This window comes from Peromyscus eremicus, chromosome 10, assembly GCF_949786415.1.
Source record: "Peromyscus eremicus chromosome 10, PerEre_H2_v1, whole genome shotgun sequence".
In the NCBI taxonomy this organism is placed as follows: Eukaryota; Metazoa; Chordata; class Mammalia; order Rodentia; family Cricetidae; genus Peromyscus; species Peromyscus eremicus.
This window is the reverse complement of record NC_081426.1, coordinates 26,593,331-26,611,680: the sequence shown is the minus strand read 5'-3', so window position 1 is coordinate 26,611,680 and position 18,350 is coordinate 26,593,331. Positions and strand designations below refer to the sequence as shown.

Below are 18,350 nucleotides of genomic sequence, written 5' to 3'. Positions count from 1 at the left end.
CTGACACCCAGGGCCTGCTGGGCATTGCTTCCGATCCAGCCTCAGCAGCTGCCTCCTGGGTAGCCAAAGGCAGGCATCCAGGGAGCTTTGTCTGACCAGGCTGGCCTAGGACAGAATGGGGTTTCTGGGGGTTCTGCTGGGGATGCTGGCTTTCCTAGGGGTTGCTCCACGGGGCTCCCTCACCCTTCACTGGAACAGTACCTCCTGCTACTTGGTCAAGCTCATTCCTGGTAGCCCTCCGGGCTCCCTGAGCTTCTTGGGCAAAGATGCCCAAGGCCTGGCACTATTCCAGGCCCTCTGGGATGCTCACTACAGGCTGAAGGTATGTATCAGGCAGGATGAATCTGAGCTCATCAGAGCTTTCAGGGCCCTCTGTACTCGTGAGCCCTGGAGGCACTCCTTCATCCACACCCCTGGACCTGAGCTGCAGAGAGCACTGGCCACTCTGCAGAGCCAGTGGGAGGCCTGTCAAGGGTCTGAGGCTAGTCCTACAGGAGCCAGGGAGAAGCGAGCAACAGGGCAGAGTGGAGCACCTGATGGAGGGCATGGTCGAAAGAGGAGAGGCTGGACCATTCCTGGCACGCTGTGGTGTGGAGTTGGGAACTCTGCTGAGAACTCCTCAGAACTGGGTGAGTCACAGGGTTGTATATATGTGTGTGGGGGGGAGGAGGGGTGTTTGTCCTTAGAGAAGTGCCTACCCTTTGAACCTCAATTTTTTATCTGTAAAATGGGGGTGAGCATGAGTAGCTCTTCACGGCGCACATAAGTGATGTCATGGATGGGAAAGGTCTTACTCAAACCCAGAATCCTCCTCATGAATCACCATCCAAGGGAGGAGGCAGGCTGGGAGATCCTGATTCTGCTGGTTCTAAACAGCCTCTACCCATGAGGTACTTTAGTGAAAAGAGCCCCAAAGACCTGGGTTCAGGCTGCAACTCAGCATATTCAAACTGACATTTCTTGTAGCTCCAAGTTCTTATCTGTAAGATAAAGGGTCACTTCCCCTTTGGGACTGCTGTGAGCTTGGCTTGTGGGAAACACCCAGGAAGGGCACTATTGCTTGGGCTGTGGTTGTCTGCTGTGTATCTGCACACAGCGCTGGTGGAGGACCTGACCTGAGTGGGCCAGGATGGCATCTTGGCCACCCAGTCTCTTGCAGTACCAGAGAACATGTTGCACCCCACCTGTCTGTCATTCCATTACACACACTTTCATAACTTGGAGTTTTATTTGGGTGTGAGCTTGGGAACTCTGAGTCAGCTCTAGTTCTGAGGAAGACGTGTCCGTCCACATGCTGGCGTGTGGGCTTCCTTGCACTAGGAGGCTGCAAGCCTGGATGGTCTTCTCTGACAATGTTGGAACTATGAGTGTCGTGTATCCGGAGAACAACTGGCCTGAGGCCACCCACGGGCTGGGATGAGAATGGGGTAAACTCTGCCTACCATGGCCAGGCAGGCAGAGCTGGTGCACGGTCTCCAGGACCCTGCCTAGCTGGTTCCTTCTTCTCTCCATGCAGGTATGTTCCACGGCCCTGACCTCTGCTGCCGGGAACACGACCAATGCCCACAAACCATCTCACCCTTGCAGTATAACTATGGCTTCCGAAACTTCCGATTCCACACCATCTCTCACTGCGATTGTGATGCCAGGTTGGCAGCAGAGAGGGGGGCCTGGGGCTCAGGGGCAGGGCAGAGTTATCCAGTCCTTGGGTATAGGCACTAGGAATCCAGAGAGTTCTAAAGACCAGAAGCTGGGGCCCCTTCCTCTTCCGACCACCCTCAGTGCAGGTGGGCAAAACTGAGGCCCCAGAAAATGAATGCTCAGCTGGTAGTGTGAGCTGCAGAAGGTGCCAGGAGGCTCTCTGGGGTCCTGGGACCTGAATTCTGGTTCTGCGGCCAGGTTTCAGCAATGTCTGAGGAGCCAGCGTGATTCCATTTCTGACATCATGGGCGTGGCCTTCTTCAACGTGCTGGAGATCCCCTGCTTTGTGCTGAAGGAGCAGGAGGCCTGTGTGGCATGGCACTGGTGGGGAGGGTATGTGGCTGCCCCGCTTGAGTCCTTTCCCAGCCAGCAGGGCAACTTGGGCTCCAAGACCCGGGAGGGAGGGAGGGAGGTTTGTCAGCTAGGAACCATGCATTATTGAGTTTGTCCTTTCTTTAGCGCAGGGCCCGGGGTTTGGACCCTTCTGGGGTATATCATATCCCACAACCCAGTGGGGTGGGGGATGGGAATGGCAGAGATTTAGCCTCTGTAGAGATGACCCTGGGGGCTTTGGGAACAGGAATTCTGGGTCATCAGTTGCCTCAAATTGCCTCCTTCAGGTGCAGGGCATATGGCTCAGTGCCCCTTGCTCATCTTCAGCCCAGGACCTACTACAATGTTTCCTGGAAGGCTACAGACATCTCACCTACTCCCAGCCCCCAGAGTCCAGCCCCCAGCCAACACCCCCAGAAGAGGCTCCCACAGCAGACGCAAGCCGGGCACCAAAGCACAGGCACCACCACCGCGGCCTTCCAGACCCCTGCAGTTTCCTCCATGCCTGATATGGTCCCCAGCGCCCAGCCAGGAGTCCCCCATCCAGGCTATCAGGGTGGCCCAAAACTTCAAGGTGAGTTTAAAACCAAGTTTTAGGGCGTGGGGTGAGTGGGTGTTCTTGCCTCTGCACGCAAATGTAGGTGTTGCTTCTTTTCTTGTTCTAAACACCTCCCAGGGCACCCCAATTTTCCTCATCAGATGTTATGATAGCAAGGGACTTCCATGTTCCATAAGTTGGGTCATACCACGCCCTGTTGAGTCCCTCACCTCTCACAATATTAGCTGATGAAATCTCAACACTCAGAACCCTCAGGGCCTCTGGATCCTACCCTCAAGCTGAACCTTCAGCTTCACAAACTTCATTTGCTTCCTCAAATGCCGACTGCAAGGGTTAGATGTACCCGGCTGGATGAACCCAGGGGCGAAGCTTTTGTCTACAGCGTGCACGGCCCCAGGTTCCATGCTTAAGCCCGGATAATACAAAGCCGAAGCCCCCCTCCCGCAACGTACTCTCACCGCTATGCTTTGTCACACGCTCTCTTCCTGTCGGAAGCCCTCTCTCTCTTCCTCTCCCAGACTCACCTTCGTAGTCTCTATGTCCAGGAAGCCTTATCTGGGATCTCCAGACAGTAACTGTGCATGGGGTGGGGGTAGTTCATTCTATGTGGGTGACATTCTGTGAACAGAGGGGAGGAGATAAAAGAGGACTGTGTAACTGTCCTGGTGTGTCTCCTGGATGGTGGCAGGCACCGGTGAGGCCTCCCTGGTGGGCCAGGCTCTCTTTATTACCACATCTGCCCCCAGGTGCCCACCGAGTCTGTCGAACCCTTCGACACCTGGACCGGTGTGAACACCAGATCAAGCCTCAGGAAACCAAGTTCCACCTGCTCAATGGTGCCCAGACGCCCCTTTTCCATTGCAATTGCACCCGCCGGTGAGGCCTGCTGGGGGGTTTGGGGGGGGGGGGCTGCCTGCTGCCAGATTGTGCAGAGGCACCTGGCAAGGTTCTGGCATGGCCTGAGCCTGCATCTACCTTCAGCCTGGCACGTTTCCTGAGGCTCCACAGCCCACCTGCAGGCACCAACAAGGTTTGGGAGCTCCTGGGAACCACCTGCTTCAAGCTTACCCCCCAACTCGACTGTGCTGAAGACAAAGGGTGAGCCATGGCAGAGCCAGGAGGGATGGGGGGGCCTTTGCCAAGGGCTGGGTTTGCCTATGTAGAGACCAATTGTGTTCCTGGGACAAGAGGACTGGGAAAGGGTCAGAGGGGCTCTGAACTCCATTTGTCGCCGTCCTTCTGACTCATGCTGCCCCAGGCCCAGCTCTGCAGCAGGCCTGGGTGGGTGGGGGATGTGTGTGTGTGCCTAGGCTCTGAGATTTAATTCTCGTATATCTGTGATAAGCTGATTCGCCTTTGCAATCCTCTATTACTTCGTCTGTAGAATGGCTAACAGGAAAGCCAGGTGGGGGGTGCATGCCTGTAGTCCCAGTACTTGGAAAGCCGAGGCAGGAGAATGTACTTTGAGGCCCAGCTGGGATAGATAGCAATTTTAAGACCAGTCTAGGATGCACAGAGAGATCCTGTCTCAAACAAACCAACAAAAAGATGGCACAAGACAAGGAAAGAGTGGATGTTCCGTACATAGCTCAAGACCTACTGGATACGGAGTGAGGAAACTGAGGCTCAATTGCTGGCTTCAATATGGAACCTAGGCCTCTGGGTACCAGCCCAGGTTCATTCTGCCTCATCTGGGAATAGCCATGCCCTCTCTGGCTTGCTGGTGACCCTGGCCTCACACCTGCTCCTCTCTGGGCCTTGGATCCATTTTCAAAGCAGGGTGGGATTCTGCTGGCCTTGACCCCTTCTCTCCCCACAGCTGTTCCAGAGACCACAGGGCCATCAAGGTGTCAGCTCGGCACTTGCGGAGGCTTCAGCAGAAACGGCTCCATTTCTGGGATAAAGGCGCAGATGGGACTCTGGCCTGGCCTCTGGAGTCTTCAGCGACCTCCAGGTCATTCTATAGCCAGTGTCTGCAACTAACCCCAGCAATCTGGAGAGCCGGTGGACAGAAGAAATTCCGGAGCTCATGACCTCAGGCTAGCAGCCTGGGCGCCAGCCTGGACCTCCTTCCTGGCTTTGCTATGTTCTGAGAGGAACAGCATGGCTCTTGTGGACAACAGGAGGCTTGATGGGAGGAACCTCAGGGCCCGAATGCTGGGCCACATCTGCTGTCCTGGAGGACCTGGAGCTGGTGCTACAACTCCTGTGCCTGTGTTCAGGAGGCTCTTTCTGAAGCCTCGGGTTTAGACCTTGCCAGGAAACATCACACACAGGTGGAAATGGGGTACCAGAAGCAGGTACCTGACTGTCCCTGTTGCAAAATGAAAGTGTCTTGAGACCTGCCCCCGGGACCCTCAGCACCTGGCTGTGAGGCCCTAGAGCTGCAGGTTGGGGAAACAGAGCTCCAGCAGAAATACCCGGATGTGAATCCAGCATGGGGAGCCTCCTCGCAACTCTCCTCACTGGGGACCCCGTCTTTTAATGGCTTCTGGGCCCTTCCTAGCCTGAACTAATATTTCTGCTCTAACTCTCAACTGAAATCTCTTCTGTGCCCTTGAGGAGTTAGGACAAAGGACCTCCTTTCCCCACTCTGAGCCTTAGTTTCCTCCTCTGAAGAGAGGAGGGGTTTTGTTGGTTTTGTTTTTTGTCTGAGCCAGGGTTTAATTGTAGCCCAGGCTGGCTCTGGCTATGTACAGGAGCATAACCTTGGACTTCTGATCCACCTTCCTCTACCTCCAAGGGCTGGGATTACCAGACTAAGCCATCACACCAAGTTTTCTGTGGTCCTGGGGAGGAACCCAGGGCTTCAACCCTTCAACCTGGGGTTGCTAGGCAAGCATGCAACCCACTTAGTTACACCCCCAGCCTGAAAAGGGGAGCCGTAAACATGAACTACCTCATAGGGTTGCTGAGGAGTAAGTGAATTAATAAACACATATACAACCAGTAAGCATTCTCTTCCTCTAGTACACAGCCTGACTGAGTTTTGTTGTCTGCTCTTGAGATGCTGGCAAGACCTCTTGGAGGCTTCAGTTTGCCCATCTGAGAAATGGGTCTAAGAATGGCACTGAGCACTCAGGATTATGGTGGAGATGAAAGGAGATGGCATGTTTCCATACACAGCTGGTGCCTAATATGTGTTGGTTCTGTCACTCCCTCACATCTTTAATTCCAACCACCCTCTATCTGCAGACTACTCACAAGTCAGGAAGGAGCCAGGAGGGAAGCTGGAGAATTTAATTCCTAATGGATGACCTCCAAGATCAGAACATCTGCCAGAGTTTCCCCCCACCATCCCAGATGGGGGCCCAGGCGAGGCTTTGCCGATTGTCACAGTTGAGGTGGTGCCAAGACTGAGTTTGGGGAGCCCCAGTTGGCCACTCCTGGCCAAGATAGAGTGGCAGGTGTGGCTGAGGGCTGGAGCAGCAGCAAGAGAGAGGCAGGCAGGTTTGTGGAAGAGAGGGGCAGAGCGAGGCTGTCCAGGCCCATCTGCCTACTCACATCAGGGCCCCAAGCCTCCTTCCTCTAGCCCCAGGCGGCCCTGGGGGCTGGGGGACAGGCTGTTAGGGTCAGGGGCCTCCCGGTCAGGTCCCCAGGAGCCTCCGCCACCAGGGTCTACGGTCTCCAGTCGCAAGGCTGGAAGCAGGCCCAGGCTTCGAGGCACAGCCGGTGGGAAGGCCCAGGGGCCGGGCAGCCCAGAGGGCCCCTCCTCACTGCTACCTCGGCTGCTACTGCTGTGACCCCTGTCAGGGGCTACCCGAGGCAGCTGGCGGCTCTGGGGTGAGGGACTACGGCTGCCGCCCCGGCGTTCACGGGATGAAGGACGGAGAGCGAGACTCGGGAAGCGGGCTAGGCCAGGGCTGCGGCTGCGGTGTCTCTTGGACTTGCCAGGGCTGGGGCTGCGGGACTTGGGGGCGAGCAGCTCCAGAGTGCTGTCATCCTCGCCCTCCGAGCTGGTGCCTGAGCTGTCGGTGCTGCTGCTGGCTGATTCTGAGGTAGGCAGCGAGATCTGGAGAGAACATTAGCCACTTGGGGCAATCCCACTCTCCAAGCCTGCCCACTTCCTCCCTCCGTGTTGGCAGACACAGAGAGGTTGGGCTGCTGGTCTGAGGTCACAGAGCAGAACACAGAAGATGTAACATTTGACCAGGACTTCTTTGAGGTGCTTTGGCCCTAGTGTCTGATCTATTTACCTGAAAGGGTTCAGTGACCCCAATGAGGATGCTGTGGTGGTGGCTATAGTAACCCAGGATGAAGTCTCCGTGGCCCTTGGGCAGTGATTCCTCACTGAAGGTCACCTGGTGGGCACAGGGGTAGAGGCCCAAGCTGGGGCCAAGGGTAGCCTCAGGACCCCCTCCCCCAAGCAGAATCCTGGTGTCTCCGGGGCAATGGGGCCTTCTTCCAACCCTCCTCTCCTTGTAAATACCTGGTAGATATTCCCATCTACTTCTTCATGTTTGGCCCAGACATAAGCAACGTAATCCTTGCAGTGGCGGAAACCCACCTAGGAAAAGAGGAACCAGGGTTGAGACACCCTAATGCCAGCAGCTTCCCAGCAGAGCATCAAACATGCGACAAGCCAGCGATACTCCAGGGGGGCTGCAGGGCCCCTCTTTCCTTGAGATCCCCGGACTCTTCTCACCCGGTACAAGCCGATCCAGTCCCAGGAGCTCCGAGCAAACACTGTTTCCATGCGGTACCTCACCACAGCCTGCTCCGGCCGTGCCCATTCATCGGCTACCTCCAGCCGTACCAAAGGCACATCATCCCTGTAGGCAAACTGCCCAAGCAAGGCAGGGACAGAGGACAACGTCAGAGGAAACCCTGTAGCATCTCACATACCTAGGGCTCTTGGACAGTGACTCATGCTTGTAATGACGGTATTCCTGGAGGCCGAGGCAGGAGGATTTATAGTTTGAAGACAGCCTGGGCAACACAGCACATTCTAGGCCAGAATGGGCTATATGGTGAAACACTGTTCCAAAAACCTGGTAAAAACCAAACCAAACCCAAACAAACAAAAAGTCCTGCCTTCATTCTGGGCCCCTTTTTATCCTTAGCTTTCTGAGGAAGCGAGTGGAACACAGCTCTGAAGCCAGCCAGTGTTAGATTTGGCCTTGGCTCAGCCATTGTTAGATTATACAATGGGTTACTTCCTCAGCTTTTCTGAACAGCAGGCCCTTGTCTATAAACTCAGAGGCCCTTGTCTAGTTTTAATTTTTAAAAAATTTTGTGTTATGTGTATGAGTGTTTTGCCTGCATGTGTGTCTGAGCACTAAGTGTGTGCCTGGTGCCTGAACCTGGAGTTACACATGGTTGTGAGCTGCCATGTGGGTGCTGGGAATTGAACCTGGTTCCTCTGAAAGAGCTGCTAATGAGTGCTTTTAACCACTAAGCCCTCTCCAGCGTTCAAGGCTCTTTCTTGTTTTATAGCTGGGACTGTACTACTGATTCCCTGAAATGCAACTTGTAACATATTCCTCAAACTGCTTAGGTGCTCACTAAATAATTTGCCTAAATGCTAGCAAGGGAGATAGGTAAAGTCCTGTGGTACATGAGATTCTGGGAGAAGCTTGGTTTCCTGGAGCCAACAAAAGCCCAGAAATGGATAGTTGGAGACCTCAGTTCATTTTCTTGCTCTATCACTAAATTGCTGTGTGACCTCGGACAGGCCCTAGCCGCCCCCAAACTCCGTTTCCCCATCTGAATTTTACTATTAAGGGCCCACTAATAGTGGCCTTTGTCATCAGTCCGTGAAGACAAATTATAATCATGAGTGTTTTCCCCTAGGACCAGCAGGACAACCGGGAGAGTCACCTGGATAGGTGGAGTTTTTGCACTGGCTAGCAGCCAGAGTACTGGCCACCTGTGTCCCCAAGAAAGAGCTCAGGTGGTGCCAGCCTCAGGCCTTTGTCTGGTCCCTGTTGATCAGGTTTCAGGTTTCCTTCCCTCAGCCTCTGAGCCTAGCTGTTCCAGAAGAAACCAGTACATTCTTGCCCTGTCCCAGGTTCCTAACAGAAGGGCAGGTTGAAATGTGCTCCAATATTTTACAAGGTCAAAATCCCTACAGAAGCATAGTGGTCCATGTCCATAACCTTAGCACTTAGGTGGAGGCTGGTGATCAGATTCTAGGATGTCCTTGGTTGGAGGCCAGACCAGGCTATAAGAGACTCTGTTCTCAAAAGGACAAGAAAAATAAAACAAATAAACAAACAAATCCCCAACCAACTAAAAAACAAGTCCTGTGAGATGGCTCAGTGCATAAAGACAATTTATTCTCAGGATGACCTGAGTTAGTCCCTGGAATCCACATTTGGGAAGAGAGAGCCAACTCCCAAAAGTTGTCCTCCGACCTCTTCCAGGGAGCACACACCTATACACATAAGTAAATGTAATTAAAAAGAAAATCAAAGCAAGGGGCTTGAGAGATAAATGGCTCAGTGGTTAAGAGCACTGTCTGCTCTCCCAGAGGACCTGGGTTCAATTTCCAGCACCCAGATGGTGGCTCACAACCGTCTAGTTTCAGAGGATCTAATGCCTCTTCTGGCCTCCACAGGCACCAGGTACACAGAAACACACACAACCAAAACACCCATATGCATAAAATAAATAAATAGCCTCAGTTTCTCCAACAGTAAAATAGGGAGGAGACTCTGGACATTCAGAGCCTAAGGCATTCAGGGGTGATGTATGGAAAGTGCCCTGTACACAGCCTAAAATGTAGAAGATATCTGGTAGGTAATTTGGGGTTTTGTTTTTGAGTCTCAGTGTATTCCAGGGAGGCCTGAAACTCACTGTATAATTCAGACTGGCTTTGAACTTGAAATTCTTCTGCCTCAGCCTCTAAAATACTGTAATTAGAGAAATTTGCCACTGTGCTTGCTTCAATTGGTAATTTTTATTGTTGTTTGACCACGGGTCTCACTATGTAGCCCAGGCTGGCCTTGAACTCTTGATCCATCTGCTTCACTATTCTGAATCCTGGAATTACAGGTGTAGGCCACCAGCCCCAGCTTACACCAACTTTTTAAAAAGTTATTTTCTTTTTCTTTTAGTTCTTTTTGCAATGCTGGCATTGAACCTGGTGCCTTGCCCATGCTGGGGGAAATGCTCTACCACTGAGCTGCATCTCAAGCCCCAGGAAACATTTTGTCCCTATCCACCACAGGAAGGATGTGTGTAGCAAAAGTGCTGAGAGCCTCAAGGTGAGGTCTGATTCAGGGCTGGGGTGTGGTGGCACATGCCTATAACCCTAACACTTGGTAATCCGAGGTAGGAGGGCCATGAGCTTGAAGGAGCCTAACACAAAGCAAGAAACGATCTCAGGATCAGCCTCAGATACATGGTGAATTTGAGGCCAGTCTGTGTTATATGAGACCCTGTCTCAAAAAAAAAAAAAAAAAAAAAAAAAAAATTCGCTGGGCGGTGGTGGCGCACGCCTTTAATCCCAGCACTCGGGAGGCAGAGCCAGGCGGATCTCTGTGAGTTTGAGGCCAGCCTGGTCTACAAAGTGAGTTCCAAGAAAGGTGCAAAGCTACACAGAGAAACCCTGTCTCGAAAAATCAAAAAAAAAAAAAAAAAAAAAAAAAAATTCACATATAGAATAAGACCAGCAAATCAAAATGTTTACTCAAAGCCCAGGTGACAGTCATTCATTGTTAATTTATTGAATAATTATCACCTTATCAATAGAACAGGAATTATGAAATGGGGCAGCGATGGGCTGGAGAGATGGCTCAGAGGTTAAGAGCACTGACTGCTCTTCCAGAGGTCCTGAGTTCAATTCCCAGCAACCACATGGTGGCTCACAACCATCTGTAATGAGATCTGGCACCCTCTTCTGTATACATAATAAATAAATAAATCTTTAAAAAAAAAAAAAAAAAAAGAAAAGAAAAAAAAAAAAAAGAAAAAAAAAGAAATGGGGCAGCGATGAGAAAGAAGAGAGAGAGAAAAAAACAAAGCCAGGTTGTGGATCTACCGGTTGGCAGACTGCCTACTTACCATGTACAAAGCCCTGGGTTCCATCTCAGTACCAAACTCAAAATAGTTACTTTAGCTTAATGCCACAGTCTCCACATCTCCAGATCTCCAGATAAAAATATTTGGAGAAAAATGTGTCCAGGGGGCTAGAGAGACGGCTCAGGAGTTAAGAGAACTTACTGCTCTTGCAAAGGACCCAAGTTCCGCTTCCTGCACCTGAATGGGGCAGCTTACAATCACCTATATATAACTCCAGCCCTTGAGATCTGATGCCTTTAGCTTGTGTGGGTCCCCACACACATGCACATACCCCCCCCTTACACACACACAAAAAAAATTAAAAAATAATTTTAAAATATTGTTTTAAACCGTGTGCCCATATTGAACATATATAGACTTTTTCTTGTCATTTTCCTTAAATGGTACAGTGTAACAACTATCTCCATGCCTTTTGCATATTATATGTTATTATATTATATATATATTATATAAGTATCATAAGTATTCAAGAATTTAAAATGTATAGAGGGATGTACAAGTTACATGCACATACTATATACTGTTTTACATAAGGCACGTCAGCATCCTTGGGTTTTAGTGTCTATCCGGGAAACCAAACACACTCGGATGCTCAGGGATGACTTTATTGTGTTTAAAGCTGAGGTTCCTAGTTGCCAAAGTAAAGAGAGCAGTCCTATGGTCTTAGAAGCTGTTTGGCAGATGATGTAGTCTAACTCTATGATTTACTTTGGGGTAACCTTAGGTTCCTACCAAGATGGTCATGTGCCCCAAGTCACATAAAGGTTTGGTGGCAGAAACAGACCAGGGTAGATCCCATGTTTCCAACCTTGAAACCTAAGCTGTGTTTTCTGGGTTTCTTGGTCTGATAAGAAGGAGCCCCGCAGGCCAAAGAATGTTCCCCTTGGTAACTTTGTCACGTGATCAGTCGGCCACTACTTCAGCTGGGGATGGCAATCAGCCCAAGCCTGGCCTCCTGTGAACTCTGGGACAGGGATGGGTTGGGAACTTTTGCTGTTGTTGTTGTTTTTTTTTTTTTTTTTGGTTTTTCAAGACAGGGTTTCTCTGTGTAGCTTTGTGCCTTTCCTGGAACTCGCTTTGGAGACCAGGCTGGCATCGAACTCACAGAGATCCGCCTGGCTCTGCCTCCCGAGTGCTGGGATTAAAGGCGTGCGCCACCACCGCCCGGCGAATTTTTTTTTTTTTTTTTTTTTTTTTTTTTTTTTTTTTTTTTTGAGACAGGGTCTCATATAACACAGACTGGCCTCAATTCACCATGTATCTGAGGCTGATCCTGAGCTCTTCATTCACCTGTTTCCACATTCAAATTTTAACTTGTTGCCTTAAACGTTTCTTGGAAGAAGGAAGTCAGTTATAGATAGTGGAAAGATATGAGCTCTGCAATCAAACTGTCTTGGGTTCAAATACTTCCTTTTCCTCTTACTACTTACTGTGTGGCCCTGAGCAAGGGAGGCTGTATCCCTGCCACAGTCTCATCTGAAAATGGAAATTATAACCCTACTCCCTCCTTGTCTGAAAAACTGGATGCTGTTAAGGACAGGTTACTTATGGATAGAGGATGCTCAGCTTGGCCAAGCATCATGAGGGGTGGACGGGCCAGGACTCACCTGCAGAAGGAACTGGGCAGCAACAGGCTTGTGGTCACTGACAGTGTATTCCATGTGGCTGCGGTAGCTGTGCTGGGTCACCTGGAGCCGGTGCCTCTCACGTCCTGAGGGGCTGGGACCTCCACCTGGAGCCTTGACCTTCCACAGAATACGGTCTGTCCAGGCTGGCTTCCGCTTCTTGGCACTGAGAAGGAGAGAGTAGCCTGAGTTTCAGGGACTGGGGTGGGGGTGGGGAGGGTCAGAGCACCCCGATTCTCACAGGCTCCCTTTCCCTCACCCCACCCCATCTCATGACTTACCTGGTATCATATTTGTTGGTACCCACATCAAACTTGAAGGTGGGAGCGAAGTTAAGGGGCCCTTCCTGGAAACCTTTCAAGATGGGCCAAGTGTTCTTGGCCATGTTGAGCTGTGGGGGTCCAGAAAGGCAGAACAACAAACTGCTTGGGCCTTGCAGCATCCAGAGATGGGGTGGGACAGATGAGGGCGAGAGCAGAAACCTGAGGTGCTGGTGGAGTTCAGGGGTGAGGGAGGGAGAAGAGGAGTCTTACCTGGTCCTTTTCCCAGAGCTGATGGAGTTGGTTGCTGTCTATGGCAAGCTTGACAAAGTGTAGGTCGTAGCTCTCAATGCGGAAGTTCAGGTCCCCAAACCAGAATACAAGGCTGCTCCGGGGTGGAAAAGGGGGTCAGTGGGTCCATGGGGTACAAGGGCTCCATCTAGGTCTTTTCTGGCACTTATGCAAGCCCATAGCACTGGTGCCTTTCTTTAGAGGTGCCAATGGGTGGGAGCTGCCAGAACCTTCAGTCAGCCATGGGGATGGAGGAGAAAGAGGGTCTAGGGAGATTAGGTTGGGACCCTCAGCAAGAGGGTGCCCCTCCGCAAAGATCCACCTTGCAGGATCCAGCCCTCCACACCAAACTGCTCTCTGCCTCCATCTTCCTACGGGCAGTATGGGCGGGTCCCTCACACAAGTCAATGGGTCACCTCTCCAACCTCTCCACACCCACCCCAACCAACAGTCTGCAAACCCACTTACTCATGATCCAGGATGCCGTGTGCACCCGGTCCCTGGAACTGCTGGAGGCTAAGGATAGTTTGAAAGTTATCCTTGCGTTGCTCCGCCTTGTCCATGTGTGCTGGCAAGTGGCAGTTTAGGAAGCATAGCATGTGCCCGAAGGCTGCTAGGCGCACACTTACTCCGCCCTTGTTACCCTAGGGGTGAGGGGTGACAGGTCATGGGCCCCGGACCTGGGCCAGGAGGAGAGTCACTGGGCTGGGCATAAGAGCAAGTGAGGAGCAGAGGAGGCTTAAGCTTAGGAGGGGATGGGTTCTAAGGAACGAAACAGCATGCTGGGACAGGGAAGGGGCAGAGAAGGGGCGCAGTCTGAGGGAATGGACGTAGTGATGAGTGGTGCTTTGTTGGGGTGGGTCTCAGGGTGAAGGATGCAAGCGTGAAGGGGGGATCTTGCAGACCACACTCAAGCCTATTCCCACACTCACCCAGTAGCCACCCAGACCAGTCCTCGTACAGTCCGTCTGCACGTCCCGCAGGAAGGGCAGGTGGTAGTACTTGGCGAACAGCAGCAGGATGACGCCCTGCATCCTCACGGTGCTCACCTGCAGGGAGAGACCTGTTGGGGGACACTCCCCATACAGCTGTCCCCCAGCCTCTGCCTCTGCCTCCTGCCTCCCCCCACCTTCATCTCTAATTCAAAGACCCAGCAGTCCCCTCAGAGATGGGAGCAGGAATCCAAAAGGGTCTCTGCTTCCCACGAGGGTGTCGGTGTCGTTACCAGCACGAAGTTGAAGGGCCCCAGAGCATCCATGAAGAGCTCGCTCCACTGGTCGGTGAAGAGCGCATCCTTGAGTCGCTTGTTGATCATAGAATTGACTTCTTGCAACCTGGAAGATGAGGGGGAAGGGACCAACCATCAGATTGGAGGGGCTAGTTCAGAAATTCCTTCTAAGGGTGAGTGTCCGGGAAGGCCAAAATATTCAGGAAGGGACCCACCCATACGGCTCCTCACCCTATGGCAATCATATCTGCACCATCACTGTCATGGCCACCGCCCAGGTGAAGAAGAGATGTGACATCATCAGGGGGCATAGCAGTCCCCACGTTCCATGTAACCACAGTGATCCTGGAGGCAGGGGCATGGATGACTTTCCTGCTGGGCATCATTTCCCCACCCTCCCTTTCTCTCTCCCAGGACTCTCTCTGGAGAGTTAAACTGAGGCAGGTAAAGATCTAAGGGCCCTTCCCCTTCCTGGGAAGATAAACTGAAGGACAGTACCTTCTAGGGTCCCAAAGTGGGCCTAGCAGTGCCCCCCACCCCAGGATAAATTTTTATGGAGGTAGACTGAGAAAAAATATCCCCCACCCCACCCCCAAAGAATGGCCAGTTTCTGCTTTCAAGTCCCAATAACTTTCCACGAGAGAAAGTCCCTCACCGGAATCCAGGGTCACTCTTGCAGGTAGGCTGAGCCGACCAAGAGGAAAATGGTGAGGTGGTGGTGGAGGCTGGGCTCTCTTGTGACTGTAGGTTAGGGCTTGGGGACCTGCCAGGCCCTACACTCTGGGTGCCAGGTCTTGGGAGTGCCATCTCAGGGGGTGGGGGCACACAGGGAGAGCGGTTGGGGGAGCGGCTGGGAGACCGAGGTGGCTTGGGCAGAGGAGGGGGAACAGTCTGGTTTGAAGGAGCTCCTGGCCTAAAGGTGGGGGACAGAAGTCCAGGGGAGCGGGTGCCAGGCTCTGGAAGGCCTGGGCTCACATCCAAGGGCAGGGTCTGTGGTGGCGGCGGCAGGACGGGATCCTCCGGGCTGTGGCGTGGAGCCTCTGGTCGGGCACGGAAGGAGGGGGAAAGCCGGGGGTCTGAGGAAGCTTGGGCCCTTGGTGGAGAGGTGGCAAGAGTAGCTGCCTGAGCTGGAGTCTGGAGACACCCCTCTGCAGGGGGAATGGGCCTGGGGACGACAGCATCCTTCTGTCTAGCTGGCAACTGTCTCTCAGAATGAGGGACAGATGTCACAGATGCTGGAGTCAGGATCCGCTCCTGAGAGGGTGACAGAACAGGACTGGGCACTGGGGAAGGACTGGAGGGGGATTGCAGAGGCTGCTCCTGAGACGCCAGGGCCAGACTCAGGCCTGAGGCTGCCAGTGCTGGCTTAGGTCCCACGGAGGTGGGTGAAAGCTGCTTCTGGTCCCTGGAAGTTGGAGATAGGATGGGCCCCAGGGTAGCTGGAGGAGGCCTTGGCATAGCAGAGGCGGATATTACCAGCTGCCCAAGAGACTTTGGAGCCAGGATGGAGACTGAGGCAGCTGGTGGAGGCTTTGGTCCTGCAGAGGCAGATACCACCAGCTGGCCCACAGATGTTGAAGCCAGGTTGGAGCTGCGGTGGGCTGGAGGTCTTTTCTGTTCTCCAGGGGTGGAGAGTGGAGCTAGGATGGGTCGGGGAGATGCTAAAGCCAGCCTCGGCCCCTCTGAGGGAGGTGGCACAGCTGCTCGTGGTCCCACTGGTGCCAGAGCCAACCTTGGTTCCGAGGGTGCTGGGCCTGTGTTCTTTGCTGGAAGCTGAAAACTTGAGCTCACCTTGTAGAGGACAAATCAGTGACTCAGAATGACTTTTACCAAGGGCTCAAGTCTCCACTTCCATATAGACTCCAGCAGACCCATATAGCTAAGAACGACATATCCCAAGGAAATTCTTCCTGCTTTCTCACTCCAACCTATCCTGCTCTAGGTCGGTTTCTCTCTCAGAAGAGATGGGATACAAAAGCCATGTTTCTGTATTAAACTTTAAAGTCCTTTTCACAGATGGACAGACTAAGTCCCTGAATGGACTGAGCAGAGCATGACCCTGAATCTGAAGGCTCTCCTAATCTTCTTGGCTGGCATCTACTCCACCTTGACCAGCTTCCATGACAGATCTCCCTGGAGCCCCTGCGGCCTCTCTTACCGAGGGCTGCTGACTGGACACCCCAAGTCTGTCCCTGTGGGTATGGGGATAAAGGGTCCACCCAACTGGATGCCTTTTCCTTCCCCCACAGTGCCAGTAGCCCTTAGGTGCCCCTCACACACCACCTAGCACTCCTGACTCCGTGGTCACAGCCTTGCCTGTGCAGATCCGCTCCCAGTGCACCATGCAGGGTCAAGAGCTGGCAGCTGAGACTGTCCTCTGCATTCCCATCCCAGCTCTGTGTGATTTTAGGCAAATGCTCCTCTGCCCACAGCCTGTTTCCTATCTGTTAAACAAGGGACCATAGGAAGGGTCCCTGACCACACTACTTTCTAAGGTGTGTGTGTTCAGGGTGAGCAGCTTGTACTTTTAACCTTAGCACTTCCCAGAACTTCCTGAGTGCTGGAGAGTAAGCCCACCCTCCCGACTGAGTGTGGTCGGCTGCCACGCCTCTCCGTGCCCAGGCTGTGCCCTCTTATCTGCCTGTCCTCTCCCCACAGGCAGATTGGTACCCTTTATACCTGATGGGTGGAAGGACAATAGCTCCCCTGCCTTGTCCATCCTGTTTACGATGTTCTCAGTCTCCAGAGGCCAGGAGAACTCGTCCTTTGCCAGGGAGGACAGAAGAAGGTCTACATTCGCCCCAGGGTGGCCCCATCCTGCTCTGGAGACGCAGCTCAGTCCCAGTCTCTGTCCCCGTCCTTCTCGGATCAGAGAACCTGAAACTCTATCTCCATCTCCCTCTGTGAACTCCGCTCTTTGAGGCTGCATTTTGGATACTTTCCTTGGCTCCAAGTGTCCCACTGTGTGCCCCCTTCCCCCAACCACCATACCGCCTCCAGCACTAACAACTTAGACATCCCAGATGTCACAATTCTAGTCTTCAGACACAAACCCCCTCATTTTGCATTGGCTCAGAGAGGACAAGCAACTTGCCCAAGGTCACACAGCAAAGCTGGAGAACAGCTGGGTCCCCTGACAACCATCCAGAGAGCTTCTGGGGGGTTCCGGGCCATGGCTGATTCCATTTCTCTATGGGCATCCCATCACTGCCCCTCTAGGGTGACCTTTTTGCCCAGTCCCTGGTTGGTGGGCACAGAAAAGTACCAGTCCCTTAGCCACTTAGCTAGGGGCACTAGAGTGCCTGCAGAGTGTGTATGGTGGGGAAGTGTGAGACCAGGGATTAGGAATAGGAGCTAGGGTTTGGGGGCTCTTACCTTTGAGGGTGCCCCAGCTTGCAAAACCCCATGAGGCAGAGGCAAGGGTCCCAGGCCAGTCCTGGTACCTGGCCTGGCACTACCACTGCTGCTCTGGCCCTCCATGTCTGCAGCCCCCGGCAGCCCAGCCTGGCTCCCTTGGGTTCTGGCTCCAGCTCCTCAGCTCCCGGGAACCAGTGACGTCATCAGCCATTTCAACCTGCTGAGAATTTAAAGGCACAGGCACCCACTTCCCATATTAAAGGTGGCCAGGGCTAAGTGGCTAGCCCCTAGGAAAACTTCAGGCTGGCTGCTGATGCTGGGATATCCGTGGGTAATATAAGCACCTATCAGCCTGGTCCTAATCCCTCCTGGACGATGGAGGAGACCCCCCCCCCCGTTTGCCCCACCCTCCAGACAGTAGGCCAGACCCACCCTTCCTCCAGGGAGGGCCATAGACACACCTGCTGGTAAGGTAGGGACAGGTGGTTCAGAGGTCAGCAGCCTCTTCTAGGCCTCAGGAACACCAGAGTCCCTGCCCTGTCATTTTTTCCTGACTTCCTGATTAGCTCGGGACTTGGCTTGGCCCCCACCCTTGCCCCATTTTTAAGCCTTGGGTCAGCTCCCCCTCCTCCACCCCATCCCTGTCTGGCTTATTCTTCCCATACCCAAACCAGACAGTCAGGCTCCATCCACTGGAGTCTCCTCTCTTTCAAACCCAGCGCCTGCCCCTCCTCTTCTGCAGACATCCCGTCGCCCTCAGACGTCCCCACACTCAAGCCTGTCCCGGTCCAGTCTCCGCCTCTAACTACCACTCACTCACTCACTCACTCACTCACTCACTCACTCACTCACTGGCTGTGGCTCTGGAGGGCACTTGTCAAGGTCACCCCATGAACCGAAGAGGTCCTCTGCTTTTCAGTGGCTTAACCCAGGGATTCAACCAACTTGAACCAGTGGGGGATGTGGGGGAG

The 18,350-nt window shown here is 53.1% G+C and overlaps 2 protein-coding genes across 3 annotated transcripts; one reads left to right on the top strand and one right to left on the bottom strand.

Moving 5' to 3' along the window:
• Positions 1 to 5,546, top strand: Pla2g3 (phospholipase A2 group III). The gene is made up of 7 exons (XM_059275624.1): positions 1 to 629; positions 1,517 to 1,649; positions 1,900 to 2,034; positions 2,322 to 2,608; positions 3,340 to 3,469; positions 3,575 to 3,691; positions 4,413 to 5,546. Exons 1-7 carry the CDS (start codon positions 116 to 118, stop codon positions 4,624 to 4,626), a joined length of 1,530 nt encoding a protein of 509 aa, XP_059131607.1. The 5' UTR covers positions 1 to 115; the 3' UTR covers positions 4,627 to 5,546.
• Inpp5j (inositol polyphosphate-5-phosphatase J) lies at positions 3,193 to 17,534 on the bottom strand. Of its 2 annotated transcripts, XM_059275623.1 has the most exons (13): positions 17,398 to 17,534; positions 14,678 to 15,813; positions 14,254 to 14,367; positions 14,020 to 14,128; positions 13,727 to 13,843; positions 13,263 to 13,438; positions 12,777 to 12,888; positions 12,525 to 12,634; positions 12,226 to 12,409; positions 7,239 to 7,376; positions 7,023 to 7,100; positions 6,790 to 6,894; positions 5,819 to 6,605 (listed from the first exon to the last, which is right to left on the bottom strand). In XM_059275623.1, exons 1-13 carry the CDS (start codon positions 17,500 to 17,502, stop codon positions 6,099 to 6,101), a joined length of 2,991 nt encoding a protein of 996 aa, XP_059131606.1. In that variant the 5' UTR covers positions 17,503 to 17,534; the 3' UTR covers positions 5,819 to 6,098. The 2 variants fall into 2 exon arrangements, 1 of the variants encoding a protein (XP_059131606.1); XR_009381826.1 differs by lacking the exon at positions 5,819 to 6,605 and adding an exon at positions 3,193 to 3,211 and having other exon boundaries at positions 6,790 to 7,100.
• Between the last annotated feature and the right edge of the window lie 816 nt (positions 17,535 to 18,350).

What these genes read in the sequence shown, in the direction of transcription:
- Inpp5j (XM_059275623.1), bottom strand. Translation starts at nt 17,502, where the DNA reads ATGGAGGGCCAGAGCAGCAGTGGTAGTGCCAGGCCAGGTACCAGGACT. An exon ending in CACGGCATCCTGGATCATGA is followed by an intron (nt 12,889 to 13,262) that starts GTAAGTGGGTTT and finishes ACCCCGGAGCAG; the next exon opens with CCTTGTATTCTGGTTTGGGG. An exon ending in GGGTCACTGAACCCTTTCAG is followed by an intron (nt 6,606 to 6,789) that starts GTAAATAGATCA and finishes TGTTCTCTCCAG; the next exon opens with ATCTCGCTGCCTACCTCAGA.
- Pla2g3 (XM_059275624.1), top strand. Translation starts at nt 116, where the DNA reads ATGGGGTTTCTGGGGGTTCTGCTGGGGATGCTGGCTTTCCTAGGGGTT. An exon ending in TGAGAACTCCTCAGAACTGG is followed by an intron (nt 630 to 1,516) that starts GTGAGTCACAGG and finishes CTCTCCATGCAG; the next exon opens with GTATGTTCCACGGCCCTGAC. An exon ending in CACTGCGATTGTGATGCCAG is followed by an intron (nt 1,650 to 1,899) that starts GTTGGCAGCAGA and finishes TTCTGCGGCCAG; the next exon opens with GTTTCAGCAATGTCTGAGGA.